We start from the raw sequence: 21,160 nt of genomic DNA on the forward strand, positions 1-21,160 counted from the left end.
GCAGCTTTGCGTGTGCATACAGCGTGTGTGGACTGCACGCAGGCTCTAAAGGAACAGGAGTGTGTCGCCGCCCTGCACCGCCAAAAGTAGGTGGGAGGAGGAACAGGTGGGGGAATGGCTCTGGGAGATTGGGGAGGCAGTTATAAAGTGCTGCCCAGGTCATGTTTTTCTCATTGTGTCCACTGTTGACGGATCCCACTGCAGCAGAGTGTGTTCTGCTGCTTGCTGTGTCCTGAAGAGAACCCTGGCTTTTCACGTAACAGGAAAGGTAAAGTAAAAACCCCATACCTTGAAAAAATTATAAAACTTTTATTAGATTCTTTGCACGGTGTTTTGCCTACAGAACACTAAATATAAGGGAAGGTTTAGAGAAGAATACATTTTCTCAAATATGTTCATGTATTTGCTGTCATGTATTTTCTGGAAGGAAAAGCCTTTGTTTCCTATGATCACTTGATCATCCATCCATCATTTTCAGATTTGCAGCTAAATAAATATTCCAATTTCTTCAGAGGGTTTTCTTCAAGTAAAAAGTGTGTTAAGCATGTGTGCTTACTGACTTACTTATTGTCCGAGTTTGCTTTTTTTTCTCACTTTCCTGTGCACTTGTTTATTTCTCCACACAGCATCGGAATATCTCTGTTCCTGCTGCGTGAGGAAGATGAGGGTGAAGAAAGGGATTCTGGTCCTGCACTACATGATTTTAACATGTGGCGCTCAGAAATGGAAACAGGAAACCCCACGTTGGGACCCTAAAGGTCAGGGATGATGTGCTGTCACTCTGCTGCCTTTTTTCCACAATCTGTAGCCTAAATGATTTTCAAGAAGGTTCCATTTCAAAAGCATGATCAATCCAAAAAATAAAAAATGAAATGTGTTCAGGTTAACAACAAACAAATCTTATTATATCCTAATATGTCTTATTACGTATAATATACGTATCTGTCTTCTTCAGAACACATCGACGGCAGGACTTGTTCCAATCTGACCCAGGTACTGGACAACTGGAAATTTGCCATTGTGACCCAAGTGAAAGACCTGCTGATCAATGACCACGCCCTTGTCTTACCTGAATACAGCAGGTGGGTCACGCTGGCTTTTAACTGCCTGTAACGTTGCAACGACAGTAGACGAGGAGCCGAGAACAAGAGAAAAACAGAAAAGCGGAGATGTTGTGTAAGAGAGAGAGGTGAAATGTGCAACAACAGTCGGTGACGTCAGTGAACATTTTAATTTGTCCCTCGCAGTTGTACAAAATTAGGAATTACGTAACTTTTCGGGCTGCTCTGCCTCGTGACCGCTGACCTGTCAGAGCCAGTTACATGATCAATCTGGTCCCACACACGGGTCCAACTCTGCTTTGTAAAATGACCTCACTTAAAGGGAGACAGCGCCAAAATGGATACTGGAAGTGTTTCAGCCTTGTGTTCTGTGTTCTGATGAGTTCAATGTTTTTCTGGCGGGTATTACTCTAAGTCCATGACCCTTTTCCTTTGGAGATTGAGCTCTGGATCAAGATACCGACAGCAAAATTTAAGATCTACATTCCTGCATAACCATTTCAGGTGGACCACCTATAACTTTTGTTGAAATTGGGCCAGAAATCTGCTATTTTGCGCTATTATCATCATTTCTTGAGGGACAACCATTCTGTCTGTTGTCCTGATGTCTCCTGCAGACGATGGTTCTTTTTTTTTGCCCATAAACAATGTTCCTGCAACCGCAAGCTCACGGAACACGACAATGCCAAAAGCTCTATGACTGGTCATCCGAATACTGCCTGCCATACATGACTAACTTGTAATTTCTCCAATCTTCTCAGGATCCAGCCTCTGTCGGATGCACTGGGAGACCTCTATGTGCAGTTTAACACGCTGAAGGAGGAGCTGGGGAGGCTCACCACTAAGTTCGACAGTGTGGAGACTTTTGGGGACGACCTCAAGAACGGCAGGTTCCCACTGCATAGGCGGCCATTGCAGAGGATTCCCACAGGTGTCGGTCTGAGGTCTCCGCTGCGAGCACAGATGAGGGCTCCAGTCAAGAGCATTGTCAAGGGGCCAGCACTGGCCAGAGCGAGGAAAAGAGGGCCACACAGACCTTAAGACCGATGTCATCTGGTATCAAACAAGAGTATATATATGTTTATATATTGTTCAGAAGAGGATAAGTAGTTTATATAATGTTATTGATGATGAGTGTGATGTGAGAATAGGTCACATACATGAGAAGCATGGTGTGGAAGATTGATTCAATTTCCCCTTTCTGTGCAAAGTCACTTTCAACCACAAGAAGGCAGCATTTATCAAACTATCTCAACTGTTTAACTGCTTCTCTCAGTGAAGGAATAGCTTGATAGAGACAAAACAGCTAAAAAGGAAGTCTAGAATTGTCATGTAACACAGTAGAATTATACTGTTAATGCATTATATAAAAATGTTTTGTTTTTAATAATCAAAAACAGAATAAAATGCAACTCTTGTGTGATTAACATTTGGAAAGGTTTACAAAGTATACCTATGTAGCCATTTTCAATTACAGTAAGGACAAAGTGGTTCACAATTTGCTTCTCACAGACACACACACACACACACACACACACACACACACACACACACACACACACACACACACACACACACACACACACACACACACACACACACACACACACTTGCTGTGCAAGACAGTGACCCACCTTTTTTCATTTTATATAGTTTTTTTACAATGCATATCTGTATATAATATAAGATACTGATTAACCAAAGTACTGCTACATGCTTATATATGTATTTCCTGTCTGATGTGTCCCATTAAACCTGTATATTAATATAAGCAAGAATGAATGAATTCTAGAGAGCAAAAATAATTCACTTGTTCATGTTTTCCCTTTTTTCCACTCTGAAACTATAAAATTAAAAAAGTAGGACCCTACTAGGCCCTACTCCAAGTTACAGTAATTGACCCAACGACACTCAAACCCCTCATGCCCAATCACATTCTCATGACAAAGTCTCACAAAATATTCCCGCCTCCTGGTGAGTTTGTGAGTCAGGATCTCTACCAGCGCAAAAGATGCCGCCAGGTCCATTTTTTGTCAAACAAATTTTGGACAAGGTGGAAGAAGGAGTATTTTCTTATCTTCAGCAAAAACAAACATGGCAAAAGGATGAGAGAGATACGAAGGTTAATGACATTGTCATCCTTCAGGAGGACTGTCCTCCACGTAACCCATGGAGATTGCAAGAGTGACAGAAGTCGGAGCACTGATGGAAAGGTTCGAAAGTGAAACTGAATCAGTGACTCAACCTTAGACCGCCAGGGAAGACGCACTTCTAAGCCTGTCTACCTATAGTCCTGTACATAAGACCATTCTGCTGCTTGAAGCAGACTAAAGGTTATGGTTTTCATTTCATGAAAACAATATTTTGGCCAAAAAAAAGTCACACACTCAGATATTTCGATGGACCATCATTTGCTTTGATTACGGCACCCATTCGCTGTGGCACAATTTTATAAGCTTTAGTTAGCACATAAGGTTACTGAAGCTATAATTGACCAACTGAAGCAACCCCAGATCCTACAGTACACTGCCACACAGGCTTGTACAGTAGGCACTAGGCATGATGGGAGCATCACTTCATCCACCTCTCTTCTTACCCTGATACACCCATCACTCTGGAACAGGGTCAAACTGGTCTCATCAGACCACACAACCTTTTTCCATTGCTCCAGAGTCCAATATTTATGCTCCCTGGCTAATTGAAGCATTTTGTTCAGATTTATCTAACTGATAAGTGGGTGTCTTAAGGCTACACAGCTGTATAGTCCATATCCCTTATGTTCTCTTCGCTTTGTGCGTGTGGAAATGCTTGTGCTTTTACTTTTAAACATAACCAGGGGTTCTACTGTCGATATTTTACAGTTTGATTCCACCAAATCTTTAAAGTGATCAAATCCCTTTCCTGTGCTGAGCTCCAGTCCAACACAGCCTCTCTGCTCTGTCTGTCCAGTCAGTCTGGGCCTTTTACAGAGGTGAGCTGGTTGGCAGGTGGAGTCCAGTGAGCAGTGGGATCTCTACCATGCCAGAGCAGGCTTTCCAAATCAGCAGCTACCTGGCCCTCCAGACGCCTTTGGGCTCTGTCGTAGAACTGACAAAATCAGCTTGTCTAGTTGGATGAGATTAGCAATTAAATGCCAGATAACTATTTTCAAGTACACATAAAAAGATATGTAATGCTTGCAAGCATGAATCAAGACACAATCATCAAGGGGACTTTAAAATTGACTGAAGAATGGCAGCAATTATTTAGAAGATATAACAAACTCTATTAGCACACGAACATCAGTGTATAGAGTGTATCAGGGTTAACATAGTGAGTCATAACAGTACATACTTTCTCAGTTATAAACAACCTTACTTTATCTTACACAAGACTAAGGTCAGAACATCTTGACAGTTAGATCACTTGTATGAATATTCATAATTTATGGCAATATAATATATACAATATATACACACAATATTAATTTCAATAACAGGCTCCCAGACCTCAGAGAAAAACATCAACAAGTCATACTGAAGAGTAGCAGAGGAGCAGAATGACCCTTTAAAGTCTGCTTCTTTACTTTACTTGTTCCATGTTAGCAAAGATGTGTCTGCATGCTTATAATACATGTTGTGACCGTAAGATGGAGATGTTGTATCAGCTTTGTATTAGTTACTTATTCAATAAAGGAAAAAAAAGAAACTCTGAGAAAACAGTCGTCATTCATTTGTATTGTTGAAAACACTGTAGGCCTATACTGTATTATATTTTTCCTCCTTTCTTTTCAATGATAATTAAAATTAATGCCAGACACATAGATAAAAGACACAATTCTGTTTAAAGGTTCAGTAAGCGGAATGGGCGAGTTATCTAGCATCATCTCAGATCCGTAAGTGTGATAAAACATGATAAAAAACCATCAAAACAGACATTGGGAAGGATTTATACCTGCTCCGCCATTGTAGGCGCATACACATTCACCCATCTGTCGCTCTGCGAGCGCACCGGCAGTGAGACGGGTGCCGGTTTGTAGCGTTCTCTCTTCTGATTGGTTATCAGTAGTGGGAAAAAAGTTTATATGCTGATTTGCTCAGCGGGTGACAGAGATCAGCTTTATGAAACGCGCACACTATAAGTGATCACTGTATGAATAAAGAGCGATTTAACACATATATTAACATAAATAAATCGCTTACTTCACCTTTAAAGGTGTCATGGTCTGTCTTTGTTGTGTCTTGTTTTGGTGATCCCCTGTGTTTCCTGTTTTATTTTGGTATGTCTGTCTTGTTCCTCCCCATGTCCTGTCAAGTTTCCCTCCTGTTTGATTGCTGTTCCCGCCCCTAATGTGTTTCACCTGTCTCTCGTTGTCTACCCTGTCTTGTGTGTGTATATAACCCCCAGTGTTTCTTTGTTCCCTGTCCGAGCATTGTTTCCTGTTGGTGAGTCTGTCCCGTGCTTGTTCTATGTTTTCCTGTTTCTCCTGGATGTTCGCCTGTTGGCCTTTTTTGTTACGTTTTTGGACAATAAATATCTTTTAGTTTTACGTCTTGCATTTGGGTCCTGTTTTCCTGCCTGCCTGCCTGCCTCATCGTAACAGAATGCTCGGACCTGAAATGGACCCAGCAGACGCTCTTTTTTACCGTGAGTTGGAAGACATGCTATTTTTTATTATCAGTGCCATGGACGGCTGGGAGAACATTCCCAGCAGGAAGGAGCAGGTGCATGTGTTGGGGCGTATTTACAAGGCTGTCGCTGCTAAGCCTGAGTTGGAGGGCGCCTTACCCGAGTGGGCAGTCGAGCTTCTCAACCCCACAGTTTTTTGGCCTGAGAGCGACACGCCACTGCCACCAGATTTTTGCAACCGTCCTAAGCCTCCACGCTCCAGCCTCCAGCCACTGCCTCCGGTGTTCAGCTTCAAGCCTCAGCCCCCGAGTCCCAGCTACCAGTCGTCTCCAGCTTTAAGGACTATCAGAGTGGGGGTGGTAAGTTTGGATTGCCATCCATTCTGCGGATGCTCTCCAGCTCCCGAGTTGCCCTCGGCCTCCAGCAACAAGCTCCAGCCCCCGGCCTCCAGCAGCAAGCCCCAGGCCCCGGGTCCCTGCAACCAGCCTGCTAGCTACCAACCCCAGCAGGCTAACTACCAGCCCCAGCATGGTAGCAGTCAGGCCTGCTTCCTTCGCCTTCCTGAAGGGGTCCGCCCTCCGCTCCTGCCCGAGGGGGATCGTCCTCCGTTCCTGTCCGAGGGGCCTCCTCCTCCGTTCCTGTCCGAGGGGCCTCCTCCTCCGTCCCTGTCCGAGGGGCTCAGCTCCGTGTTGCCTCCCGAAGGGCCCAGCCCTGTGTTGCCTTCCGAGGGGTCCAGCCCCGTGTTGCCTTCCGAGGGGTCCAGCCCCGTGTTGCCTCCCGAAGGGCCCAGCCTCCTGTTGCCGCCCGAGGGGTCCAGCCCCCTGTTGCCTCCCGAGGGGTCCAGCCCCCTGTTGCCTCCCGAGGGGTCCAGCCCCCTGTTGCCTCCCGAGGGGTCCAGCCCCCTGTTGCCTCCCGAGGGGTCCAGCCCCCTGTTGCCTCCCGAGGGGTCCAGCCCCCTGTTGCCTCCCGAGGGGCCCAGCCCCCTGTTGCCTCCCGAGGGGCCCAGCCCCCTGTTGCCTCCCGAGGGGCCCAGCTCCCTGTTAACGCCCGAGGGGCCCAGCTCCCTGTTAACGCCCGAGGCGCCCAGCTCCCTGTTAATGCCCGAGGCGCCCAGCTCCCTGTTAATGCCCGAGGCGCCCTGCCCCCTATCCCTGCCTGAGGCGCCCTGCCCCCTATCCCTGCCTGAGGCGCCCTGCCCCCTATCCCTGCCTGAGGCGCCCTGCCCCCTATCCCTGCCTGAGGCGCCCTGCCCCCTATCCCTGCCTGAGGCGCCCTGCCCCCTATCCCTGCCTGAGGCGCCCTGCCCCCTATCCCTGCCTGAGGCGCCCTGCCCCCTATCCCTGCCTGAGGGGCTCTGCCCCCTATCCCTGCCTGAGGGGTCCTGCCCCCTATCCCTGCCTGAGGGGTCCTGCCCCCTATCCCTGCCTGAGGGGTCCTGCCCCCTGCCTCGCCGGCCTCCGGAAGGGGGATGTCGCCCTCGCCGCCGGCCTCCGGAAGGGGGATGTCGACCTCGCCGCCGGCCTCCAGAAGGGGGATGTCGCCCTCGCCGCCGGCCTCCAGAAGGGGGATGTCGCCCTCGCCGCCGGCCTCCAGAAGGGGGATGTCGCCCTCGCCGCCGGCCTCCAGAAGGGGGATGTCGACCTCGCCGCCGGCCTCCAGAAGGGGGATGTCGCCCTCGCCGCCGGCCTCCAGAAGGGGGATGTCGCCCTCGCCGCCGGCCTCCAGAAGGGGGATGTCGCCCTCGCCGCCGGCCTCCAGAAGGGGGATGTCGCCCTCGCCGCCGGCCTCCAGAAGGGGGATGTCGACCTCGCCGCCGGCCTCCAGAAGGGGGATGTCGACCTCGCCGCCGGCCTCCAGAAGGGGGATGTCGTCCTCGCCGCCGGCCTCCAGAAGGGTTCCCTCGCCTTCATCTTCGTCGCCACCGGCCTCCTGAGTGGTTCCGCCCTTGCTGTCCTCCAGAAGGGTTCCATCGCCTTCATCTTCGTCGCCACCGGCCTCCTGAGTGGTTCCGCCCTTGCTGTCCTCCAGAGGGGGTTCCTCGTCTTCGCCGAGGCCGACCTCCTGAAAGGGTTCCTCACCTGCATCTTCGCCGCTGCAGGTCTTCAGAGGGACGGAGCCCTCGCCAACCGGGTCGTCCGCCTGAAGCTCCCTGCCGTGCCCCTGCTTGCCCCCCAGGCCGTCCGCCTGAGGCTCCTGTTTATGCCCTGGGGCATGTTTCTGGCCGCCCGCCTGACACCCCTCCATTCTGCCCCACTCCAGTTCCCTGGCCAGTCAGTCACCCCCGTGCTCTGCCCCACTCCAGTTCCCTGACCAGCCGGTCACCCCGTGCTCTGTCCCGGGCCAATTTTTGTTGGTTTCCCTCCTCCTGGCTCCCCTCCACCCACCCTGTTTGGGTTTGACTTTTTCTTTATTGGTCGCCTGGTAGTCGACCTTTGAGGGGGGGGTACTGTCATGGTCTGTCTTTGTTGTGTCTTGTTTTGGTGATCCCCTGTGTTTCCTGTTTTATTTTGGTATGTCTGTCTTGTTCCTCCCCATGTCCTGTCAAGTTTCCCTCCTGTTTGATTGCTGTTCCCGCCCCTAATGTGTTTCACCTGTCTCTCGTTGTCTACCCTGTCTTGTGTGTGTATATAACCCCCAGTGTTTCTTTGTTCCCTGTCCGAGCATTGTTTCCTGTTGGTGAGTCTGTCCCGTGCTTGTTCTATGTTTTCCTGTTTCTCCTGGATGTTCGCCTGTTGGCCTTTTTTGTTACGTTTTTGGACAATAAATATCTTTTAGTTTTACGTCTTGCATTTGGGTCCTGTTTTCCTGCCTGCCTGCCTCATCGTAACAAAAGGTGCTGTAAGCGGAATGGTTCTTTTAGCTAACTTCCTGTCAGTTACTGCAGTTAGCAGTCCCCTCGCTCGTCCCTACATCACCACATTAATGCACTGCGGTCTTCAAGCAGCGAGTTATCTAGCATCATCTCAGATCCATAAGTGTGATAAAACATGATAAAAACCATCAAAACAGACGTTGGGAAGGATTTTTACCTGCTCCGCCGTTGGAGGCGCATAAACATTCACCCATCTGAAGCTCTGGCATGCACCGGCAGTGAGACCATGAGTGAGACGGGTGTCGGTTTTTAGCGTTCTCTCTTGTGATTGGATATTAATTTCGGGATCCCCCGAAAAGTTTATTAGCCGATTACATGCAGAGCAGCTGACTGAGAAATCGGATTTATGAAACGCGCACATTATGTAAGTGATCACTGTATGAATAAAGAGCGATTTAATACTTATATTAACATAAATAAATCGCTTACTTCACCTTTAACTTTAAATTAGATATACGTATAGCAGGGAGATCAATATCACTATGGTTTTAGTTAATGTCTTTATAACTTCTATTTTTTAGATGAAAGACTGCTTATCTTTAATGTCTGTGCACTATGTTCATGTGTGTGTAGACAAAGTTCATATCTTGCAATAATGGAAACTTTTGATTTCTCACTAAATCAATTGGATCTCTAATGCCATTCATTAGCTAGTGGACCCTAGTCAACCCTTCAGAGTGAAAGTCACTGTATAGTGGCTGATCTCATATAAAATGTATTATTTGACCTCATTGAACAATTCCAATTAAGAAGATAGATAACTGACACTTAATTTAAACTAAGCTAAACAAAGACATTAAGCCTTGCAGGTGCATCATGCCCATGAGAGAAGGAGGCTAAAAAAAAGTAGCCCTGACTTGTGGTGAAAACTATTCAAACCAGGGTTGCATTTGTAATGGTAGTGCAGTGCTGCGCTCTAGTGTACTTTCAACAGAATAACACCCGATAATGTATCATTTATTCCCCTACATTATTGTTATAAGGTTGTTCAGATTCAATCGACAAACGAATACAAATTGCATCCATTGAAATAAAAATGTGTTACTGTATATGCCATTGCTTCTTTAATCAATAAATAGGTGAATCCCCCAAATCAATAATAAATGCAAAACATATACTGAAATAGAACCGAGCGAAGTGCAATGTATTGATAATTCGTCAAATGTAAAGTTTTACTTTGATGCATGGGATAATGTGTTGTGGGACGTTTGCTGTGGTCTCTCACTGCGACTTTGTCTGATTACTGCCTTACCAGAGGGCTTATAGCAAAAATCAGTGTGTGTGTGTGTGTGTGTGTGTGTGTGTGTGTGTGTGCGTGCGTGCGTGTGTGTGTGTGTGTGTGTGTGTGTGTGTGTGAGTATGTGTGTGTGTGTGTGTGTGTGTGAGAGAGAGATAGTTTGGGGGGGGGGGGGGGGTATTTGCAATGTGCCATGAGCATTGCTCACTGTGACTGCTTTCGTTTGAAAATAGTGCTCTCAAATAGTCAACAAATAGTTAATAGACAACTCACAAACTGTATCTGACCAGTCCCAGTTGGCATATTCTTTGATTTATTCAAAGTTATTAGATAAAGTGGCTGGACTTCTCCATCTTTTCTTTAAATGCATGAAAAGCAGGTGGAATTCTTTATTGTATCAGTCTGAGGGAACTAATAGACTTGCTCCCATGCTGTGGCCCCCCTTGACAGACTATTTGTTTCCCAGCTTTAGAGGTTGTTGCCCGGCTGTTCCTCTGTCCATTCTTCGCCATGGTGACTGGCTTGTAGCCTAGGCTATATAGTTGTGCCTTGCGTTAAGACATGTGGCTGTATTTCAGTAAAATAGGCAGAGGGACTCCCATGATTCCTCTAGAAATGGCTTCATCAGGTTTGCCAGAGAAAGCAGGAGCTACTTGATTTTTATATTCAAAATAAAAGCAAGTAATGTATTCTGGTAAGCAGACCAGCTTTATTTTGAAGGCTGCATACGGAACTACTTGTGTGAATGTCACGTCGCTTTATGCTGGTGAAATATGTCGCTTATTCTCTCTGTAGGCCTACCGAAGCTGAACCCCAAATTCGCATCGCTGACCGACGCATCGCTCTAAACCCCACCATCAAAGAAAAGAAGGAAAAATAGAAAAAGGAAAAGACAACATTTTACATTTGGTGGCCTACGTGACAAGGAGCGACCGGCTGAATTATTCTGAAATGGGAGATGACCCAATGTTTGGAGCAGTGTATGGAATTGGTGTAAATAACGGATCCCACCGGGTGACCGAGTAGGTAGGCTACACTAACCCTGTCCACAATAGCAAATGAAAGAAGGCTCGAGGCGGGATTTTGTTGTCAAACAAGGAAAGAAACAGATGTGGTAAACATGTCACCATCGGTCCCCGAATCTGTTCTTTTTTGAGAAGGTGGAGCAGGATTTTTTCGGGGTTCTTCTGTGAATCGCGATGGAATAAAATGCTGCGCACAGAGGCTTCTACCACAGGCTACTTGAATCTCCAACGCACCTGAGTCGGGACTTTATTCTTGACCTTTAGGCTTTCGCTGTCTTCTGCGACGCAACGAGGAGGATGGTCTTTGCCCTACATGTGATTGTCATGTCTTCGGCGTTTTTCAATCCCAGTTTTGCCTTCAGCTCCCACTTTGACACAGGTAAGGGTCAAACTGATGATGAACGACTTGAAAAGATGGTGTTTCTCTGTTTTCTGCAGACCTCCTTGTTGTGTTTTTTTTAAATGTTTTCTTTTTTTTCATAATCAAACTGAGTGATCTGCTCTGAATCTGGTGTGTGATGTAAGGGCCATATAGCCTGTGTCTTGGTGCCGCCTCATAGGACGCATCTTGGTTCTTACACCAGCAGCAGCAGCAGCAGCAGCAGCATTGCATAACATCAACATAATCATCACCTCAGTGAGCCCAAACCTCAGAAGATTGGCTCAAATTTTATACTTTAGACAAAAGGGGTTAAAAGTGCCTGCACAGAATCTGAAGCATATACATCCCTGCAGCTGAGTGTGTGCATGTATGTGTTGTATGTGTGTGTGCTCTGATCAGGGGGTGTGTAACTGACTGCAACACTACAGAGGTGACCTGATGACAGAGGTGTATAGTGTACTGCTTGAGCTGCTTTGCTTGAGGTTGCGGTCCATTTGGATGCAGTGTTTTAAACATCCCCCCTGGGTTGCAGTGGGAGATGGGATCCTTGGTGAAGGAGGAAGCAGGTGCTGCTGCAGTGCTAGGGGAACACAGCGATGCCATGGCTGTGCTGCTGTGTGAGGGGCTCCATCAGAGCACAATGAAAAAAAAAAAATAAAATAAAAAAACAGTGTGCAAGTGTAAGCAGGTCTGAGATTGTCCGTGCGTTCAGTGCAGTGTGCTGAGCATACAAATGACAGGGAGCTCAGCGGCTCTCAAGTTTCAGGGTCTATCTGTCCTTTCCAAACCGCACAACCTCTCTGTCATCTCTGATCCCTCTTTGTCTAATTATTCCACCCTCATATTCCTTCCTATGACTCCCCAGTTCTCCTTCCGTTGCCCCCCCCCCTCCCCATTCTGTGGCACTGAAAGGGGCCTCGGTGGGTTACTTCTAGGGGGTAGGCTATGCTGTCCCTGTGCATTTGGTAAGTTTACGTGCTTACAACACAAGTATAGGACTGATCACATGGAGAGTTTTCAGATGCAAAACTTGAGAAACACATTCAGAGAACATCACAGCATCGAAGGCTTTACCGCTTCTAGGTCACATTTGCTTTGCTTTTAAAATATACTGCAGAGATAAACAGGGATTGGTTCACTGTTTGGAAAACCATGACTTCAGCACTTTTCGACGTGGCACGTGAAGTGGGGTTGCTGAGCTGACTAAAAGCCACATCTGTGCAATGAGATATGATACAAACCGTGCACAAAGAGGAGTGCAATCTTTTAATTTGAAGCTAGATAAATGGTTTGCAACAGAATTATGGGTTAGAATGCCTACTAACTGTAGCTCTTCTGGGGCCATTTTACTTGATTTAACTGTTGTGCTGTTTCCTTTTACAGTAGGGAGAATATCCCATAAGAAAAGCGCAGTCTGCATGCACATGTTCTTTGGTTAGCTGACAGTATAGCTGAATGTACGGCCTGGGTGACAGTGCCAGGATTGGACTCAGCACATGCATTGGGATTGATTAGTTTCAGGTGGAGGGTTGGGGCATGAGCAGGCACATACAGTATGTTGCTTGTATGCAGCCAGACTAGAGGATTGAGTTTGCGTCGTCACTCCCCCCTGTCATGATGATCTACATTGCTCATTAAAGCAGCACCTCACTAGCCATCCTGTTCCTTCCTGGTAATTGGACGGAGAATCAATGTTGTCTAGGCGATGGAGGGGGGGGCGTGTGAGGAGGAACCAATCATGTTCACCGACAGTTTTAAGAACGGAGAAATGCCACAGTCCCTTTAAAGGGACGAGACGCACGGCATTCAATCTGTCTGTGAGGCTGAGGAGTAGATTAATAAAACACACACAAATTATAATTTCATTTACAAACAGCATTTCAGCCCATTCTCTACAGCTGCACTTTCTCCTCACGCCCGGGAGGGGGGGCGGGGGGGGGGGGGGTGGGCTCTGTAAGAACATAGTGTGCTCTACCTTTTATGCTTATTCGCAAAACACACACCCAGACAGAGTAAAAAAACAACTAAGGAGCTAGTTCAGTCATCACAGTGTGTGACATTATATAAGACGTCAGCAGGGACTCACGACACACTGTAGCAGGGTTTCTGATGTCTTGACCACACCGGCCTTCACATGCTTGGGGATAGGGCTTGTTCGGACTTGCTACTGCTTCAGCACCACGGAGAGCTCTTCCATTAGGAGAGGGGGAAGATGCGTGTGTGTGTGTGTGTGTGTGTGTGTGTGTGTGTGGTAGCTATTTGAGAAATCTGGCTGCATACCACAAAACAGAATTAATATGCATTGCATTACTGTCAGGGCAAACAGAAGACAAACTGACCTGATACACCAACACGCTGACAATGCAGCACTGTGGGAGACTGTCTCTAGGCAGTGTCCTCTGATTCCTGGGGGTGGCAGTAGCAGCCAGGGTGCTTGTGACGCAAAACACCACACATACAAACACACACCACACACACACACACACACACACACACACACACACACACACATACAAACACACACACACACACACACACACGCACACGCACACACACACACACATACACACACACACACACACACACACACACACACACACACACACACACACACACACACACACACACACACACATTTTCATATCACACACATAATGCATTAACAGCCTACACGTTCCCTCGTGTACACATGGACATGCCATTGCCTGCTGAAAGATGTTAAAAAATTCTCTCTTAACTTGCTGTCGGAGCTCCTCCCCCTGCCTCGGTCAGCACCAGCCCCGCCACCACTAACTATTTGATTATTCATCTCTCCATGTGTAACATCAAGCACTTTAGTTACATAAGTCTTCCTCTGGGGAAAATAGAATAACAATGAAGTGGATTCAAGCAGTCAAGGGGAACCATATGTCTCCTCTATGTGCGAGTCTGTGTGATGATGTGGGGGGAAGTGGGTTTTCTTGGTGTCACATAGAGCTGCAACGCAATAATCGATTAATAATCGACGAATCGATTATTAATCGATTATTAAAATAATCGCCAACTATTTTGATAATCGATTAATCGTTTTGAGTATTTTTTTAATTAAAAAATTCCAAATTCTCTGATTTCAGCTCCTCAAATGTGAATATTTTCTGGTTTCTTTAATCCTATTATGACAGTAAACTGAAATATTTGTGTGTTTTGGACATAACAATACATTTGAGGACGTCAACATGGGCTTTGGAAAATTTATCAAAATTTTTCACCATTTTACGTACCAAAAAACTAATCGATTAATAATCGATTAATCGAGAAAATAATCGACAGATTAATCGATTATCAAAATAATCGTTAGTTGCAGCCCTAGTGTCACACTCATCCAAGGCTCGTACATGCTTATCTATTTCTTACAGAGGGTATCAAGCAGTTCTAACTTGGCACCGAGTATGGTTTCTTCTCCCTCACATGGTGGTGGGTGGAAGTAAAGGGGTGCGCTAGTGAAGAAGTGTGTTCTTGTGTTCAACTTGAACTGCTCCATTATTGGTCCACCCACGACATCTGGTTGAATAGTGTGATTGCATGTGTGTCTGTGTCAGAGTGGAATGTATGTGCTGAGCAAATAAGTCAGGAAAACAGTAAAAATATGTTTGTGAAATGGGAGCCAGCAAATCTCACACTACTGTAAAAAAAAATTCTCAGGTGTTTGTATTTCAGGTATTCTCCACAAAAACACACACACACACACACACACACGCGCGCGCACACACACACACACACACACACACACACACACACACACACACACACACACACACACACACACACACACACACACACACACACACACACACACACACACACACACACACACACATGCAGAGACAATCATATCCACACAAATGCAAACACACACTGTCTTGGGTCTGCATCTTGAGACTCAGAGGGAAATGTGATCTCAAGTGCATATTACTATGTCTGCATATGGTTTGCACATGCCTCTAAGAAGGCCTAAATAGGAGGGCCTAATCACTCTGACTGTACCTGGCATGTGTGAAGAGCTGCGTTCTTTTAGGTCTCTGTGTAAACTTGTCCATCACATCTTAAAATAGGGCATCAGTTGTATCATTATAGGGTAATGTAGTCAGTATACTTCTGTGTGCTCTTCTATTTGTAGTAGTGGTGTCTTTGTGTATCAAGTTAAAAGAAAACCCCTCCAATTTAGTCTTGTAACCCTTTATGAGGGCTTCCTTCCCAGTGTTACCTGTACATGCCATGTATTCCTCATGGTCATGGTTAAATTGTAATCTTCAGTATATCACAGTAACCATAACATATCTTCATTGCAACCCTTCATTCAACTTGTCTGCTTGCCAGTGTGATAAGCTGTGGACAGCTTTTGTTCCATTTGTGCAGAAGGAACAGTGGCGTTGATTCTTTTCATGGCTGCATGATAATCACCCAATTCAGCAGATTTCCTTGGTCCCAACAGCCCACACTGCAGAGGCCAGTCGAGGCTGCCAGTCTCCTCTGCAATCACTTGTCCTCACATTAGTTTGAAAAGTGTCAGAAATGAATGGATTATTGAAGGAAGGAGCCCCAACTAGCAACTCTACAAGCAACACCTTGGTCATAAATGAACGTTCTCTCATCAAAGACAGAGCTGATATTCTGGCCCCTCTTTTCAGCAGCGTGCCCTTGTCCGGCCTGTCAGGGGACAGACATGACAGGCCTGTAACGCTGATCCATGGTGGGTCCTCCTGGGCTCTCACTCCCAGTTAACGACAGTTATCATGGCTCTCTGCAGGACAGCACATCCCACTGCCGTCTGCAGTCATTCACACAGAGCTCCACCAGTGCGGCACAGAGGATTTACAAGGAAAGAGACATGCATCATGTCACGCTGTTCCGTCTGCTTTTCCCCTCACACATCCATGCACATGTGTGTGTGTGTGTGTGTGTGTTGTAGACTGTTTGCCTCTATGTTCAACCCTTCCGTCATCACACTCTTATTAATCTGCACTCCTCTTGCATTTATTGTCAACCTCAGCTTCAGCTCTCCTTCTTTCTCCAGAGCACATATTTCCTTCCCTCCGTCCGTCCTAACTCATGACCCCCCCCCCCCCCCCCCCCACCATGCACCCTGTAGCAGAGGGTTGCTGTCTGACAGTATTCTCTCTGTCTCAGAGCACAGCTGACCTATCCTTCAGTTCAGCCCACTGGCTCTTCCCTTGGCTGTGAAAAAAAGAAGAAAAAAAATAAAACAGAGGCAGACTAACTCTAGCTCCACACTGATTGGATAATCAAGATTTAGTTTGGATTATATACAGGAAGCCTGCTCTCTTTCGATTGCTTGAAACAAGTTATCTAGCGACTGTTTGCCCATTGCTTTCATTGTTGTCCTGTTGTTGGCTTCACCTGGCACTCCGGCAACTTCCAGCCAAATGTCACTGTAGTGCTGAATATTGTCTGCATGTGTCTGCATGTTTAAATTCCCTGCTTCACACTAACTTGCTTTGCTTTTGCTGCCACCTATCTGACCTGTAAATCTAAACCCAAAGGGCACGCTTCTCTCCTGCTGTCTCTTATCTATTGTTTCTGCTGTGTCCCCTATACTTTCCTTCCTACATCACTGGTGTGTGTATGTGTGTGTGTGTGTGTGTGTGTGTGTGTGTGTGTGTGTGTGTCTCGGCACGTGTGTGTGTGTGTTATTGTTCAAAGCCACTTTATGCAGCCCGGGGAAGGCAGATGGAGAGGAGCTTGTTGGCCCCTGCAGCACTGTCCCAAATGCAAAAGCATGCTGAGATGTGGGTCTCTTTCTGCTCTCTATGTGTTCCACCTCGTGTGAAACCTATTTGAATGTTTACCGATTAGGAGCTTCGAGGGGAGAAAAACGTATTTGAGTTTGTTCCAGTATAGACTGATTGGTCTCTTAAACGGTGGACTCAGTGATTCTGGAGTACACTTAATAATAATAATAATAATACATTTTATTTATATAGCGCTCTTCTCTCACTCAGAGCGCTTTACAAAAACAAAACAATAAACAAACAAAAAAGAAGATGTAGAGTTGGGTTGGTGGGTAGGCGGAGGAGAAGAGATGGGTCTTGAGTTTGGACTGGAAGATGGTGAGGGACTCAGAGTCACAGATTGTTGTCAAACACCTTGTTAATGTTAAATACAGTGTCAGAAATGTTTTGCACCGTGACACATTGTGCTGTTGGATAGATGGGATGGTTGGAATAGCCTCAGTCCATGGCTCCTGACAACACATCACCCAGAGTGTCCGTGTCCATATTTGTATCCAATCCATTGAATTGTATTTGCAGTTGAAACTTCCCTTTTTTCTCCCACACACTCTTTTTTTTCTCAAGAAGATTTGGTAACGCTTTATATTAAGGTTCTTGTTATAAGCCTTAGTTAATAGGTAATAAGGACCTTATAAGATGCTTATTAACATTATAAGATGCTTATTAACATCAGTGTGTGTTAATAAGACTATATTTAAGTGTTAATAATAACACAATAAACATGTTTACTGTGTGATTATAAGACTTTTATAAGCACTTATAAGAATCTTCTTAACTATTTATTGATTGCTTAATAGCATTAATAAAAGCCCTATGAGTTTCTGATAGCTGTTAATAAAAGCGTTACAAACCCATGTATTGAGTCTTACTAACTTACCTATTATGTCATAGTTAAACCTTTACTAAGGATTGTTTGTTGCTTTATGAAGGTGAACACACCTTTATTATTTGTTTATTAGCAGTTAACTATGTTCTAAGAACGATGCTTATTAAGGTTAATATGTCCTTTATTAAACAGGTAATAATGCATTTTGAAGGTACCTGATCTAAAGCGAGAACAATGCTTATTAAGGTTAATAAGTCCTTTATTAAACAGGTAATAATGCATTTTGAAGGTACCTGATCTAAAGCGAGAACAATGCTTATTAAGGTTAATAAATCCTTTAATAAGTACTATATCTTGTCAAGGTGGATACAATGTGAATTAAAAAAACTACATGTAAATACAATGTTACAGAGGTGAAGCACAAAAACTTACTTTTAAAGAAAAAAAAACACTTAACAACTGTGCAATTGTAAACATGTTTGTTTGTTTCCCAGAACTTTCATGAACAACATTTTACTAAATGTAAAAAAATAAATACCTTTGTAAAATAAAAATGCTGCCTGACATCAATTCAAGTGTCCAATGATTAAGACTATTAATTTAAAATATTAAATAAATAAGAACAACAAAACAATTAAATGAGTAGAGCAAAAAAAAACTTTCATCAAACAATAATAAAAAAAAACTCTGTTGTAGGTAAAACAATATAAAACGACGTGGGGTTGTATGAGTTGCTTCTGCATATTGAATCTGTAACCTTATGGAGATGGCAATCCTCACTAGAGGAATTTGGGCGAGACGTTGCTGTATCAGAAGTCAGCATTATACTGTTGCAGATAGGACAAGCAGAAAACCACATGCAACTAATAGATGCTAACCCAGTGGTTCTCAAACTTTTTTTGTCATTCCCCACTTTGGAGGTGGGAATATTTTCAAGTCCCACCGTTCCCCGATTGTGTCAACAAAATAGTAAGAAAATTGGTCAGGCTTAAATGTATTGAAATAAAATCAAGTAATACAATTCAAAAATAGATCATTTTATATACAGTATGTGGTAAAAAAAAAAAAAAAGCCTTCTTCTGCTGGCCCCCTCTGCAACAGTACAATGCTGACTTCTGTCATACTTCCTCTTCCCATTGTCTGAGGAGGGGTCAGAGGAGTCAGACGACAACGGACTTGACTCTGAGTCGGGCTTTTCCTTAGCCTCAGGGGAAGGTTGAGTCAGGCTGGTCTATCTTGTTACTGTATAAAGACAACACAAAGAAACATTGATCACAATTAGACAGATAGCAGACAGGTTACACTAAGCATTTAAGTCATTTGGACATGGAATCTGCAAAAAGGGGTGCAGTATCAAAGAAAATTGTTCGAAAAAAGTAAATATTTTCTTTCATTCAGATAGTTGTCCCTTCAAGAAATCTCTCTCTGTTGTCAGGTCTTTTATTTTTACATCCTGGCATTCTAATTTAAACCTGGCCAGCTCATGTTTATATTTCTGTAGACCCAGTTTGGCAGTTGGGACAATTTGGGCAGCATCTGGGTCAGCACAGAAATAACAATTTAGCATTACTTAGCCCCTTCCTGACAAGCTAGCATGACACAACTGTTAATAGATAGTTTGGTTGCAGTTTTTATGATAGTGTAAGCTAAACGTTAGCTCAAAAAGGAAGCCCACCAAAGCTTCTGAAAGAAAGTAATGTAAGCTAGGCAAACAACTAGCAAGCTAGAACCAGCTAACGTTACTATAGCATTACATTCTTAAACTTACCAGAAGAGTCATCCTCCAGTTCGGACCTCACCCTCTTATTTTTCAGAGACCTGGTTTGGGGTGCTGACCGTGCTGACGACTCCGACATGTTCTCCTTACTTTCGTGAAACACTTTGTCAAGCATGGCCGTCAAGCTGGCGTCAAGCCATCAGCGACTTGCATACACGGAACTTCCGGTTTTACAACTACCTTCAAAATAAAAGCCCTTTAAGGATCTGATTTGAGCAAACCGATCATACGAGTCATATTCATCATAGATTGTGAAAAAAAACACTACGTTCTCGGGGCATCTAATTTTAACACTCACTCAACATGTGTGCGCACACATAGAGGTGAAATAATCACTTCAGAGCAAAAACAAATATATTATGCACTCATTATGCTACATGCCAAAAGACAACATTTTGGAAAGAGGGATGAAAATCAGTGACTTTAGCCTACTAAGATATGGCGCTGCAAACCAAACTCAGAAAACTTATTTTTGAAGGTACTTCAACAAGAAAAACATTAAAACTAATCAAATACCTTCACCGCTCTAACATTGTATTTACATGTCGTTTTTCTAATTCTCATTGTATCCTCCTTGACAAGATATAGTACTTATGAACTGTTAAAAAGTGTTTAATAAAGGACTTATTAACCTTAATAAGCATTGTTCATAGAGCATAGTTAACTGCAATTAATTGATTAATAAAGATGTGTTTACCTTCATAAAGCAACAAACAATGCTTAGTAAAGGTTTAACAATGACATAATAGGCAAGTTAGTAAGACTCAATAAATAGGTTTGTAACGCTTTTATTAACAGCTATCAGAAACTCATAAGACTTTTATTAATGATATTAAGCAATCAATTAATAGTTAAGAAGTTTCTTATAAGTGCTTATAAAAGTCTTATAATCACACTGTCAACATGTTTATTATGTTATTATTAACACTTATATATAGTCTTATTAACACAAATTAATGTTAATAAGCATCTAATAAGGTCCTTATTACCTATTTACTAAGGCTTATAACAAGAACCTTAATATAAAGCGTTACCGAAGATTTGATTGCAGTGGTGTGTATTTTGGCACAGAGCCCACCCTGCAGCACACTGTCATTACTTGGTCTTTTTGGTTCAAGAACAACAAGCATTGTGTGTGTGTGTGTGTGTGTGTGCATTTGTGGATGTATAGCAACCATACTGGCAAGTCAAGAGGGGAGATGGGAATGCAGCATCTCACAGGGAGAGAGACATTTACTTTTGTTCTGCCAATTCTACATGAAAGCATTGGACGTTATCTAAGGTGTGTTAGCCCTCCTCTTCATGGTCAGAGGATTGCTTCTATCAGTAGCGGAAACTACAGCCTCCTGCTCTCAGTTACCACGGAAACTCCATAAGTGATCCTATGCAGCCCAGAGAAACACCTTGACTTTCTGTGTGGGTGGGTGGCTGTTTCTGTGCTCGTGTGTGAAACCTAGCACGTGGCCTGGCCATGGTCTTGAAACGAGTGTGGGAGACATTGTGCATATGCATCACTCTGCTTTGAATAAAATCCCTTGTTTTCTCTGGGCAGCCTTCCTTGTCCTATTTGTCCTCTCTCCCGT

General features: G+C 44.6%; 2 protein-coding genes across 2 annotated transcripts in view; both read left to right on the forward strand.

Moving 5' to 3' along the window:
• The first annotated feature begins 170 nt into the window (after positions 1–170).
• LOC307262623 (uncharacterized protein) lies at positions 171–2,803 on the forward strand. The gene is made up of 4 exons (XM_080043572.1): positions 171–268; positions 627–758; positions 956–1,082; positions 1,823–2,803. Exons 2-4 carry the CDS (start codon positions 662–664, stop codon positions 2,100–2,102), a joined length of 504 nt encoding a protein of 167 aa, XP_079899698.1. The 5' UTR covers positions 171–268; positions 627–661; the 3' UTR covers positions 2,103–2,803.
• An 8,297-nt stretch (positions 2,804–11,100) lies between these two features.
• aatka (apoptosis-associated tyrosine kinase a) overlaps positions 11,101–21,160 on the forward strand; it is a gene marked incomplete at its 5' end in the record, with an annotated part of 32,910 nt that continues 22,850 nt past the window's right edge. The window contains one exon of the mRNA XM_080044147.1: positions 11,101–11,182. Coding sequence (XP_079900273.1) covers positions 11,101–11,182 — 82 coding nt within the window. The remainder of the gene's footprint in view (positions 11,183–21,160) is intronic.

This window comes from Ammodytes marinus (assembly GCF_949987685.1).
Source record: "Ammodytes marinus genome assembly, chromosome: 16".
Taxonomy (NCBI): Eukaryota; Metazoa; Chordata; class Actinopteri; order Uranoscopiformes; family Ammodytidae; genus Ammodytes; species Ammodytes marinus.